The following is a 13,889-nucleotide window of genomic DNA, read 5'->3' as shown; positions in this document are numbered from 1 at the left end:
AAACCATGATGCTGCCACCACCATGTTTGACAGTGGGGATGGTGTGTTGAGGGTGATGAGCTGTGTTGCTTTTACGCCAAACATATCATTTTGTATTGTGGGCAAAAAGTTTGATTTTGGTTTCATCTGACCAGAGCACCTTCTTCCACATGTTTGGTGTCTCCCAGGTGGCTTGTGGCAAACTTTAGACGAGACTATTTATGGATATCTTTGAGAAATGGCTTTCTTCTTGCCACTCTTCCATAAAGGCCAGATTTGTGCAGTGTACGACTGATTGTTGTCCTATGGACAGACTCTCCCACCTCCGCTGTAGTTCTCTGCAGTTCATCCACAGTGATCATGGGCCTCTTGGCTGCATCTCTGATCAGTCTTCTCCTTGTCTGAGCTGAAAGTTTAGAGGGACGGCCAGGTCTTGGTAGATTTGCAGTGGTCTGATACTCCTTCCATTTAAAAATGATCGCTTGCACAGTGCTCCTTGGGATGTTTAAAGCTTGGGAAATCTTTTTGTATCCAAATCTGGCTTTAAACTTCTCCACAATAGTATTACGGACCTGCCTGGTGTGTTCCTTGGTCTTCATGATGCTCTCTGCGCTTTCAACAGAACCCTGAGACTATCACAGAGCAGGTGCATTTATAAAGAAGCTTGATTACACACAGGTGGATTCTATTTATCAAAATCAGTCATTTATGACAACATTGGATCATTCAGAGATCCTCGCTGAACTTCTGGAGTGAGTTTGCTGCACTGAAAATAAAGGGGCCGAATAATTTTGCACGCACCACTTTTCAGTTTTTTATTTGCTAAAAAAGTTTAAATTATCCAATAGATTTTGTTCCACTTCACAATTGTGTCCCACTTGTTGGTGATTCTTCACAAAAAATTAACATTTTATATCTTTATGTTTGAAGCCTGAAATGTGGCAAAAGGTTGAAAAGTTCAAGGGGGCCGAATACTTTCGCAAGGCACTGTATATATCTTGGCCTCCATAGGTGCACAAGCTATTCATTCTCAAGAGGTTTTGTGGACTGGAGGGTATAACCAGTCCCTCACTATTGGATTTATTTTTGCACAATTCCCACATGCCGCTGTTATCTTGGTCTTAATCATCGGTCTGAAAGATGTGGCCTTGACTTGTTTTTATTGGTGTTTGTGTCTGTTAGTCATTGTTTTAAATAGAGGTCGACCGATATATCGGCCGATATTTGGCGTTTAATCGGCATCGGCCGATTGTGCTGTTAAAAAAGGCAGATGATATATTCAGCGTGACTTGCAAATGACTTCAGTAATAGAAGTCAGTGCAAGTTGCCTGGAGACTTGAGTGAAGCGACTTGTCTCCTCTCTGGGCAGTCTGCCAAGAAAAGATCAAAAAGATACAATGTTTACACTTGAATGAATGAACTCAACTTGGTGTGTAGAGTTCTCAGTTTAACCATTTAAAGACTAAATCTTTTTTGACACTTGATGCTTACAAATAAAAATCCTGTATTTTCTGCTAGAAATTCACTTAGAACCCCCAAAACTTATATATATATATATATATATATATATATATATATATATATATATATATATATATATATATATATATTTATTTATATTTATTTTTATTTTTTTTAGCAGAGATCCTAAGGAATAAAATAGCGGTTGTTGCAATATTTTATGTCACACGGTATTTGCGCAGCGGTCTTTCAAACTCAATTTTTTGGGGAAAAAATACAACGATTTAAAAAAAATAAAATAAAAAACAGTAAAGTTAGCCCATTTTTTTTTTTTTTTTATCCAAAAGTTTTGATTACCTGTTTTTGTGTAATATATATATAAAAAAAAAATATATATATATATATATTTTTTTTTTTTTCATTCTAAATTATACATACAAGTGTTGTTTGGATGTTTGTTTTGTTTAATAAATGTAAGAAATTTTCTGTATCACTTAAGACTGCTTTCACACTAGAGCGAGCAGGTGTTGACGGTAAAACGCTGCCAGTTTTAGTGGCGCTTTACCGTCATTTTAGCGGGGCACTTATAATCCAGCTAGCGGCCCAGGAAGGAATTCAAAGATATCACATCAGAATACAAAACCAAATAAGGCATAGGAACAACTCAATCGTACAGACAAGCAGTTACAGATTAGTATGGTAGTTCAGAGTGTCATACAATAGAAGAAGGATAGTCGAATACCCCTACAATGAGGCCTAGAACAGATCATCCGTCAACGAACACAATACAGGAGATATACCCAAATAAATAAGCTTAGGTCGTCCCAGTAAGCATCAGTGGAAGGGAGATGGGGAGGGGAGGGGGGGGGGAAGGAGCAATGGAGGGGGAACACGGGGGGAGGGGGGGGAAGGAGCAATGGAGGGGGAACACGAGGGGGGGGGAGGGGGGGGAAGGAGCAATGGAGGGGGAACACCGAGGGGGAGGAGGGGAGAGGACGGGGGGGGAAGCAAACCCCAGGAAACTGAAGGGCAGGCAATCCATGATCCCAACTCCATCCTCATGTGGCTGTCCCGGAGGTCCACGGGAGCCAGATCTTGTCAAACTTCCACGGACAACCCCGATTATGGTACGTTAGCTTGTATAATGGGAGGGCAGCATCAACTGCTCGTTCCCATCGGGCTACACTTGGGGGGCGCTCCGAGAGCCACTTACACAAAATCGCCTTCTTCGCATAGAAGAGGAGATAGGAGGTCAATAGCTTAGAGTAGTATGGCGTGAGTTCATCTGGATGAATGCCCAATAAGGCTAGTGCAGGGGTCCGAGGGACCCCTAACCCCAGCCGGATATTCAAGTGATCAAAAACACCCAACCAGAAGTCCTCCAGCCGCCGACACTCCCAGAACATATGCAGGTACGTTCCAACCTCAGTACGACACCTGGGGCAATAGGGGTCTCTAGTGGGATATATCCTTGACAAACGCACTGGAGTGAGGTACACCCGATGGAGAAATTTCGTCTGGATGAGTTTATCACTCGCTGATATGGCCAGTTTAGTGCCCCTCTCCAGGCATTCCTCCCAGTCCTCCCTCTCCAGAGCAGGGATATCAGCTTGCCACTTATTCCACAGCAGATTCAGCCTCGCCGGATCAGCCGGGAAGACCACCCGGTACAGATCCGAGAGAGGTTTTTTAGGGCCCTCCCCCGTGAATAATTCTTCAAGTGGAGTGAATTGTAGGGTCGGGGATACAGAAAATTGAGCTCTAACAGCATGGCGCAGCTGGAGGTATCTGAAATACATCTAACCAGGCATGGCGTGCGATTCTGCCAGACGAGCAAAAGGGAGCAACCCTCCCGACGACAGGATATCCCCCAGCGTAGTGATTCCGAATCGCACCCAGACCTGCGGATCCGGGATTGACCTAAAGTGCGGCAGGGTTGGGTTATCCCACAGTGGCTGGGCCGGAGACCAGCAGTTCGGTTCCGCAAACCTTCGCCCCGCTACTCGCCAGACCCTGAGCGTCGTCCTCGTCGGGCCGGGGAGTGCCGTGTTTACCGCCACCCCCCTGTAAACCAGCCCCTGCAAGTCCGCAAGCGAGCCCACAACAGCCGCCTCCAGTCTCACAGCCCCGTTCGACCTCGACGCCGCAAACCACCACGAAACCGTAACCAGTATAGCCGCCCAGTAGTAGGCCCTTAAGTTGGGGAGAGAGAGGCCGCCCACACACGTTGGAGACTGTAAAACTGACCTAGCCAGCCTGGGGGACGATCCGTTCCATATAAAAGACCCAATGAGCTTATCCGCCTCCCTGAAAAAAGACCCCGGAATCCAGCTAGGACAATTGCGAAAAATATAATTGAATTTAGGGAGGAGTACCATTTTCAGAATATTTATGCGTCCTATGAGATTCAGTGGGAGTCCGGACCAGGATTGGCACCTCTCCCGCAGGGTGCGGAGAGGAGGGAGCACATTTAGAGCATAGTACCGGGCAGGATCCCTAGTCACCGTCACCCCGAGATATCTGAACTCGGTAGCCCTCTGCAGTGGGATACCACCGGCCGGCGCAGGCGCCCAGTCATCCACAGGGAACAAGATTGATTTGAACCAATTTATACAAATTCCTGAAAAGGAACCAAATTCGTTAAAAATCTCGAGAGCCTCCGATAGCGACGGACCCGTATTGTTTAAATAGAGAAGGGCATCGTCGGCGTACAGGGAAATCCGTTCTTCCAGGCCCCCCTTCCGGAAACCCCTAATGACCGACGACTCTCTAATGAGGATTGCCAGGGGTTCCAGGGCCAGGGCGTTATTGTAATTGTTAGTCCACAGCTTTCGACAGCCGATCGTAACCGGTCGTGCAAAATTTTCCAAGGGGACAAGCACGAAAATTTTTCTCATACGATACCAGATCATACAATTTTCGTTTAATCAGTACAGTTTTAGTACAAATATACAATACATTATTTCCAAATTTTTATTCTGTCGTGCAAGAATTTTCAGAAATTTAGTAACCTCTTCATTTTTGAAATGGAAACTAGTGTGCATTAAAAACCAGACGATCAGTCGTCCGATAATCTCACCATGTGTACCAGGCTTTATATACTGTACAATTTCATCAGTCCCTGTCCTCTTGGAATTTACAATCTAATTACACGCATACATCTGCTACACCCAAGGAACTACCAGCTTGTTTTTAGGCCGCGTACACACGCGGGGACTGTTTGCTCAACTTTGTCCGTCAAACAGTTTCAGCGGACAGTCCGCTCAAAATTAGCATGGACGGACTTGCCCACACACGACGAACGAACAGTCCGCTGAAACCGTGCGCGATGACGTGAACGGCACGTACGATGGGACTAGAAAACAACGTCCTATACACTGCAATGCAAACTTCGGCGTGTAAATCCTTTCTGAGCATGCGCGGAACTTAGTTTGACGAACAAGCCTACACACGAGGGGACTGTTCGCTGAAACAAAGTTTCAGCGGACAGTTTTTCGGAATTTCCGAAAAACTTTGTTCAGCAGACTGTCCGCTGAAACTGTCCGCTGAAAGCCCACACACGAGCGGACTGTCCGCCGAAACACTGTTCAGCGGACAAAGTTGAGCGAACAGTCCCCGCGTGTGTACGCGGCCTTAGAGTGTTGAATGAAACTGGAGTACCCAGAGGAAACCCATTCAAGCAGAAGGGGAACCAGCAAACTCCATGCAAATTGTGTCCCGCCAGGATTCAAACCAAGTACCCCAGTGCCACAATGCAGAATTGCTAACCACTGTGCTGCCCATTTCCCCTTCTCTTTCTAGTGTTCCCTTCCCATTTGTAGAGCCCCCTTCAGAGGCCTAGGAGGAAAATGATTTCTCTCTTGGTCCTCAGCAGCCATATCCAGACAGTATATACATTACTGATTTGTATAGCCATCTTAATATGAAATACTTACTGTTTACACGCAGGTTCTATATATCAAGTGAAAAAATAATAATGTATAGGAAATCTGAAGTGTATTGCTTATGCTAACCCTCATTTAGTTCTATGATATGATCTTAGGTCAACACTGACGTTTCCTGACAAAGGTAGGAAGGGAATTATGGAAGAATTTGATGCTTGCTGGAAGTGACTTGTAACCTCTGCAGCCAGCGGATTGCAATCTGTTTTAGAAATCATAGGACTTGATATCCGTCAATCCTAAATGGAATGTGTACATGCAGTATATGTTTCCATAGAGCCAAATGACTTGTATGTGTGCGATGTGAAGATAAGGTGCGGGGGTTTCATTTGGTGATACTGTTGGAATGTTGACACAAATTAACATGTGCAAAGTGGACTTATCTCCTCTTAAAGAAAAACTCTGTTTCAGTAATGATACAGTTTTTAGTTACTGATCGATCCCTTTCACACTGTCCCACCATCGGTGTCAGCAATAAAGTGGTGCTATTTTTTTGCGCCGTTTTAGTGGCTCTATTCGGCCGCTAACGGGGCAGTTTTACCCCCCCCCCCCCCCCCGGGTAGCAGCTGAAAAGGGGTTAAATACGTCTGCAAATCGCCGCCGCAGTGGCGTTTGGCCGGCGGTATGACTGCGCTGCCCCATTGATTTCGATGTGGAGGAGCGGTAAGTTCGCCGCTCCAGAGAAGCTGCTGGCAGGACTTTTCCTGACTCCCTACCAGTGCAACGGAGTGAATGGAGCAGCTGTTTTAGGGCGGTTTGCAAGCGCTATGTTTAACGCTATAGCGCCTGCAAAATGCCCCAGGGGTCTTACAGTCACCTGACTGCAGTTTTAAGGGGAATTTTATATTTTAGATTCTTGGTGTTTCAGATTTTCATAATTTTTTTTTTTTGTATATTTTATAGATTTTCCTTATAGTGCCTAATTAAAGGCTATCGCCACCTTTTACATTCCTATCCCTGTAGAGGATCTCAAAGTCAGTTATACGATGGACACACTTCTTAGGAAGTTCACTATTTTGTTATTTACATTTTGTCTCTCACTTTTTGGACTTTATCTTCACCGATCATTTTTCTTGTACACGTGATTATTGTACTTGTATATCACATGGTCATATTTCAACACCCATATATTACATGTTCATATTCTATGTTTCATACATCAATATTTTCAGTTTTCCACCATTATTTTGTTTTATGAGTATATCCAGTGCTACGCTTCGTTTCTCAAATTTATTTTGGACTTTGTTTTAATGTTAGTAGCTTCTCCCTTATTGGTTTAGCGCAGTATTTTCTCAAATTCTTTCCTCCAAGTACATATTAATATACTGACTATACATAGAAACAAGTTTTTTGAATGAATGTTTACATAAATAAGCATTATTTACATCAATTTAATTTAGTATATAAAAATGTATGTAAAGGCTGTACACTGCCTTTGGTCCTCCTTGTTGCTCAGCATAGCCATGGTTCAAAAATCTCAGTAGTTAAGGTGTACATAACACTGGCCAAAGCATAATGGGTGCTCTAATCTTACCTACACTATATGGTTACATAGACCTGTGTGTGTGATGGTTACCTTCATATACTGTATTCACACTCAGATGATGGCCTATGGTGTGTATTTGCCTTTTGAGAAGTATTTAAATGTCAAGCCCAATTTTAGATCTCCTCCTTCCTCCAGTATGTACATTTTAACTTTTTTAGATTTTTTTTTTTTTTTTTGTTGGGCTTTTTCACCAAAACTATACTCCCATAAAAGCTCATAGCTTAAACGCCGAATAGCCGTTTTTTTTTTTGGGCGTTTTTAAGCTGTTTCCAGCTTGAAAACTTCTCTCTAAACCCACTAGTTCTGGTTTTTTTTCCAGCCAGAGAACGCCCCTGCTCAAAAAAAAAAAATTGCTGATAACAGCCTATGTGTGCATGGACACATAAGATAACATGCTGGGGAGTTTATTGGCTGCAGAAAAACATCTGCATGATGCCTAATACTTTAACAGTGCCATACAGTACCCACACTATTACCCACTCGTGCTATATTCAAAACCAAATAGTTCTGCTAGAGGAGCAAAAAAGACGTTAATAATAAATCAGATAGCATGAGCCCTTCGATAAATGTGATCAGTGCAAAAATACTCATGTCTGTGTCCTTGTTTACTTGTTTTCCAATGACCATTTAATAAAATGCTATGATATTTTGACAAATGCGTTCAATTGTGCTCATAAGACTCCATTTACTTTGAAATCCCGGTCATTGACATACAGATGCTTTTAGTCTGTATATGACCCAAGTGTATTTTAGGTCAAAATGCACTTTCCCTTTTAACAAGGGTTGTATAGTCATGAATGATCTCCCATTAAGCACCTCCAGGGATCTCAATCCATATCCATCTTCATCCCATTTATAATTTTTTTTTGTCATCCAAAGTGTTGCAGAATGATGTCATCACCATCTCCCTACGCATTACGCCACAGGTCACATGACTTCATCAGGGGATCAGTTATATTGCTATATTGCTTTTGGCACCCCTCAAAAGTGGAATTGAAAATGTATACCTGTGTCCCATAACAATATCAATAAAAAAGGGGGCTAGTAAATGTAAACAGGAAAGATCGCCGCTACTCCTGACCAGCCCTGCTGAATAAAAGATAAGGAGCAGCCTCGTCCTACATGTCTCCACCAAACCATACACATGGAGACATGTAGGCTAAGGCTGCTCCTTATCATTTATTCAGCTGGGCTGGTCAGGAGTAACGTCGATCCTTTCCTGTTTACATAATGCTTTCTAACTCACAAAGTGGGAGCAGCATCTAGTGGTGGAAGATAATTACAGAGAAGAGGTGAGTATTGCATGCACAAATGTGTTATTTTTATAATGGCATGGTCTGAAATAAAAATAGAAGCAAAGTTAATGTGAAGTACATAAAGTTAGCAGCCATTATAATAGATGCTTAGAAGATCTTACTTTTATAAGGTTTGTGATGTTGGTGGGCTGATTGAAGCTAAACTGTACGTATGAAGTTTATCAATTGTATTTCAATAGATACTCCTAGACAATCCAGAGCGTTTAATACCACAAGGCAATCCAGCTGGCAGCGACTCGTATAATGTTCCTCAGCAGATTATCGATCAGGTAAGAAGTATTTGCTTTGTAAATACAATATATTTGCATTATTACTCATGTTTTATCTCTGCTCTGCCGTCTAATGTATAAATCAGTAATGATTATGAATTGTTTATAGAAATTTTTTTCTGTGTGGTAACAGTTACTGAAAGGATTACCATATAAACTAAATGAGAAGTATTTGCTGGACACAAAGGGGAGACCTGACAAAGGACGGTGCCACATAAAGCCTGTGCCATGCTTCAAAACTTACAAAGCAGAGTAGATCCTGAGCCTAATTGCTGAAAGGGTACACCCCCTTTTCTTATTAGCAGCGATCAGTTCTGTGTTCTATCCTATGTCTGTGCCAAACATCGAGAGCAGGGGAGCTGGAACTGCTTGCTTCACCTCCCACTAAATCCCTGCCACTCCCATTCAGCTGGGAGCCCAAAAAAGGAGGAAGGTTGTACGTTCTGTATTTGCCAGGGTTAGCAGATAGTTCGTATCCCCCATATACCAGCCTGGCAGGGATCTGCAACCATTTTCTGTATTGAAAGTTACTACAATCTCTTTGTTAACTAGGCAGGAATCTGCACCAGCTTCTGTTATGCTGCGTACACACGATCGGAATTTTTGTCGGAAAAAGCTCTGATGGTTTTCCAGACGAAATTCCGACGGGATTTCACTCTGTCTTGCATACACACGGTCACACCAAATTCCGACCGTCATGAACGCAGTAATGTACAACACATATGACGGGACTAGAAAAAAAGTTCAATAGCCAGTAGCTTCTGTCTCGTAGTTGAATCTGAGCATGTGTGAGTTTTTTCGCGTTGGAATTGCATACACACGAGCGCATTTTCGGATAGGAACTTTTTCCGACCGAAAAAATTGAGAACATGCTCTCAGTCTTTTGCTGGCTGAAATTTGGCCAGCAAAAGTCCGATGGAGCATACACACAATCTCATTTTCCGACCAAAAGCTCTTATCGGTCTTTTGCTGGCCGAATTATACTCTTAAATAGAAACTGGTGCAGCTAGACCTGAAACTGATCAATCTAATTTGTTAATGTAGCGCATTATAATGGCGCAGGAAGCTTTTGCCAGGGGGTAAATGTTACCAAATATTACTAACCGTTAATGTTTCTAAACATCTTTTACCAAGTTTGCAAGCTGAACTCTGGGGAAACTAATACTCCCTTGCTGTGGGGCTGCCCAGCACTGCAAGAGCTAAATGCTCTCTTACATCTAGCGCCCTTCTCTGCTCCTGCAGGCTCCTTCATGCTGCAGCCTCTTCTGCCCTATGCTCTAGCACTCGGATGCCCCTGACCACATCAGGACTGGTGCAAACCTGTAGCCATGCCCCTAACTTGAGTGTCAAAGGACAGCCCACTGCCACAGCATAGGGGAGTGCCATCTGCCAGGGTAGTGGGGAATCTGGTAAATAAAGCTGCTTTTCCAGTGCCCTAGACCTTAGAGTGTTTAAACCTTGCACTGTGGGGCCGGCCCCATAGCAAGGGAGGATATTTTTATTTTTCCTGGAGTTTGCCTTTAAAGTTTTGTCACCAAATTGCAACATTTATGCAAAAGTTTATTGGATTGTGTTTAGAAATTTAGCATTGGTGGAGGGCTTTAAGCAAGTAAATAATACATGCAAAACAAAAGCCATTGGCTTATTTAATATATTTAAATGGTTATTATTTATTCACTTTCAGTCCCGCAGTATATTTCTGTTCATACAGGGTTTTTTAAAGTCTTCTTTTTAATGCTGAAGAAGATAATATTTAATATTTTTTGGCAGTGAATGAACACAGTCTGTCCCAATCCAAGCTATCACGAGACAGTTTAAGGTTACTGAGCAACCACCTGGATCTTACAAGTTGGGATATTAATCTTCCCCAACCAGGCATCCCTTTGCACATCAGGGAGGTGGTGTAGCCTTAGGATATGCTGAGTTTGCAGGCTGTCACTGGTTTGGAGATTGCTGATAAATATGACATGGTAAATACACATAAGGAGGCAATAAAGAATTGCTTGGCTGTTGCTCCTGGAATGAGGAGAAAGTGAGATAGGATGAATCTAGAATTTATTATCAATAGATCAGGTTAATATTTTCCTTCCAGATTTCGCACTGATGTAAATCTTTTTGTTCTGTGTGCTCATATCCATGAATAAGTTCTATATGTGCTGTTCTTTTTCTGCATTGTGCCCTGTTATGCCACGTACACATGTTTTGGATTATCCGGTGGACAATCCGCCAGTGTGTGGGCTCCGGCGGACTTAGAAAGAAGTCTTGACTCAAAATTGTTCGCCGGACTCGGCAGTCTGTGTGCTAGTCAGCCGGACTTTTGAAATGAACGGACTTGCCCACACAGTTAGTTAATTTTGAACGTGACTCCAGGTAGACAGAACTAGCGAAGGAAGTCAATGTCGCCGCCTCCATCGGCGAGATTGACACCTCACTAGCCCCGTCGCCTGGTATGGATTTAAAGGGGAACCCCTACTCCATAAAAATGGCGTGGGGGTCCCCCTGATGTCCATAGCAGACCCTTATCCGAGCAAGCAGCCTGGCCAGTCAGGAAAGGGGATGGGGACGAGCGAGCACCCCCCCCCCCCCCTGAGCCATACCAGGCCGCGTGCTCTCAACATGGGGGGTGCTTTGGGGAAAGGGGGCCGTTGGTTGTTGGGGTCTGCGGGCGGGGGACTTATCAGAATCCGGGGGCCCCCTTTAATAAGTGGGCCCCCAGAGTCCGGCCCCCAACCCTATGTGAATGAGTATGTACCCCTACCCATTCACCTGGGGGAAAATTTTTTAAAGTACTTTATTAAACAGCTCCGGGGGTCTTCTTCCGTCTTCGGGGGTCTTCTCATCGGACTCCTCCGCTATCTTCTCCTCTTTTACTAGCAGAGGAGCCCGGCTTTCTCTGCCGTCGTCCGGGAGTCTTTTTCCGACTTTGCGGGTCTTGTCCTGCTCTTCGGTGGTTCTTGTCAGGCCTCCACTTTCTTCTTCCAGCTCTTTTACTAGCGTTGGCCTGGTCTTCTGTCGCCGCCGCCTTCTTCTTTTTCTGCTTCTTCTTCCTTCTTCTCTTCCAATGTTGACACAACGCTCTCTCTGGCCGCAATGGCAGGGACGCGTTATGCGGCGACTTATATAGGGATAAGGGGTGGGGTCACATGGTGATGTCATTACATGGTGACCCCGCCCCTCATGATGTCACTGTCCCGGAGGATGCTGGGACTGTGACAACATGAGGGGCGGGGTCACCATGTGACATCACCCGGTGACCCCGCCCCTTATCCTTATATAAGCCACCGCCCAATGCGTCCCTGCCATTAGGGCCAGAGAGCGTTGTGTCGACATCAGAAGAAGCAAAAGGTGGCGGCGACAGAAGACCGGGCCAATGCTAGTAAAAGAGCTGGAAGAAGAAAGCAGAGGCCTGGCAAGAAGAGCCAAAGAGCGGGACAAGACCCCCGAAGTCGGAAGAAGATCTCCGGATGTCGGCGACGACGAAGGAGAAAGCCAGGCTTCTCTGCTAGCAAAAGAGCAGAAGATAGCGGAGGAGTCTGGCGAGAAGACCCCCGAAGACGGAAGAAGACCCCCGGAGCTGTCTAATAAAGTATTTTAAAAACCTATGTTGTGTTCTTTTTATGTACACTTTTTTTTCCCCAGGTGAATGGGTAGGGGTACATTGTACCCCATACTTATTCACATAGGGTAGGGGGCCGGAATCTGGGGGCCCCTAGTATGGCTCAGGAGGGGGGCACTCGCTCATCCCCACCCCCTTTCCTGACCGGCCAGGCTGCGTGCTCGGTTAAGGGTCTGCTATAGACTTTGGTAGGACCCCCACGCGTTTTTTTTTTCGGTGTGGGGTTCCCCTTTAAATCCATACCAGTGTGGGGGCAGGTCCGCTCTTTCGGAAAGTCCGGCGGACCTCCGCTGCAAAGTCCGGTGGGTTGTCCGCCAGACAGTCTGATCGTGTGTACGCAGCATTAGTTGCACTTTACAATCACTGGTTAGCACATGCTGGAAACAGATACTCATGTAGTCTTGTGGATAGGTCAATTCTGGCTATAGACGATTCAAACGTGAACTATATCCTGTTAGATGCAATCGCTATTTGGTTATTCAGACATCAACCTGCACCTAAAAAACATTAGCTGGCAATGGAAATTCATCAATCTACACTGTTTAGTGTGGATGGGGAATCTACAGATTTTCTCTGCTTCAGCCACAAGTTAAAGGAGAGAAAATCTTGACACGTATAGGTAGCTTTAGGATAGACATTCACTGATAACAGGCAGTGATGGTCCTTCAAGAAACACACTTTGGAGTGAACAAGGTCTCCAAACTGTGTGCGACTTCAGATCTCCTACAGTATATGATCCTGAATCCGCAGATGCCAAGTCTAAGGGAGTCTGGGTTCTCTTCTCTAAAAATTTGCCCTGAAAATAGTTGCGGGTTATTTGGGACAGGGAAGGTTGTCCCCTCATTGTGATACTCCTATTTGAGAAAAGGTCAACCCACAAATTAAGATCAGGTCTCCTTGCTGGAAGCATGTCTGTCCTTGATAAACCAACACAAAGAGGGTTTCCCTCTGATGGAAGAGACTTAATTTGGCTCTGGACCGCCAGTTACAAATGTCAAAGGTCACCTCTTAACATATTCGAAACTGCAGAGAGCCAAAACGCTTCTTCATGACCACCATTTAGTTAACAGCTGGAGAACTCTCAATAGCCACAACAAAGACTATACTTTTTATTCTGCTAATCACAAGACGCAACTAGAATCATTTATATCTTGATTTTGCAGAGTACCCTTTACTTGCTTCTGCAAAAATCAGAACTTTTATTTTGATCTGACCACACTCCCAGAAACTGCCCTCTTGGACTTGGTGACTCCTCACCCCACAAGTGGCACTGGAAATGAAATGAAACACCTCTGCATGACCTGACCTACAAGAATTTACGGCATTCTTATACGATAAAGCATTCTTGTACGATATGAAAGACATCTCCACTTTTCGTCTGTGGGAACTGCATAAATGCATAATCGGGGGGCTACGCAAAAAACTGGGCTCACAGAAAGAAACACATTACATCTCAGATACACTCTCCTTTCTGAAATCCATGCTCTACAAGTGGAAGACCCACTACAAACTTGGGTGAGAAGCTTCCTCTCTATCTATCCCTCCCTATTGATAAAGCAAAAGCAAAATATACCCACTGTAAAAAAGCTTTTATGACTTTGGCAACAGGTCCGGTAGAATGCTAACGAATTATCTCAGATGTTCAAGATCGAGGAACTACATTGCACAGATTAAAACGAAGAGTTATGTTTTGGCTAGAACTTTACCTGTAATTGCCTGGGCCTTTAAGGTGTATTACTTGGCCCTTTATAATTTAGGCAA

At 44.2% G+C, this 13,889-nt stretch overlaps 1 protein-coding gene across 1 annotated transcript in view; it reads left to right on the top strand.

Moving 5' to 3' along the window:
• Window positions 1-13,889, top strand: part of NUB1 (negative regulator of ubiquitin like proteins 1) — a 96,318-nt gene that overhangs the window by 69,689 nt on the left and 12,740 nt on the right. Inside the window, exon 13 of the mRNA XM_077491186.1 lies at window positions 8,423-8,512. Coding sequence (XP_077347312.1) covers window positions 8,423-8,512 — 90 coding nt within the window. The remainder of the gene's footprint in view (window positions 1-8,422; window positions 8,513-13,889) is intronic.

Source organism: Lithobates pipiens, unplaced genomic scaffold, assembly GCF_037356315.1.
Source record: "Lithobates pipiens isolate NorthernLeopardFrog02 unplaced genomic scaffold, aLitPip1_a1.2 Scaffold_19, whole genome shotgun sequence".
NCBI classification, from domain to species: Eukaryota; Metazoa; Chordata; class Amphibia; order Anura; family Ranidae; genus Lithobates; species Lithobates pipiens.
Note: the sequence above shows the minus strand (reverse complement) of the source record. Positions and strands in the feature narration are given on the sequence as shown.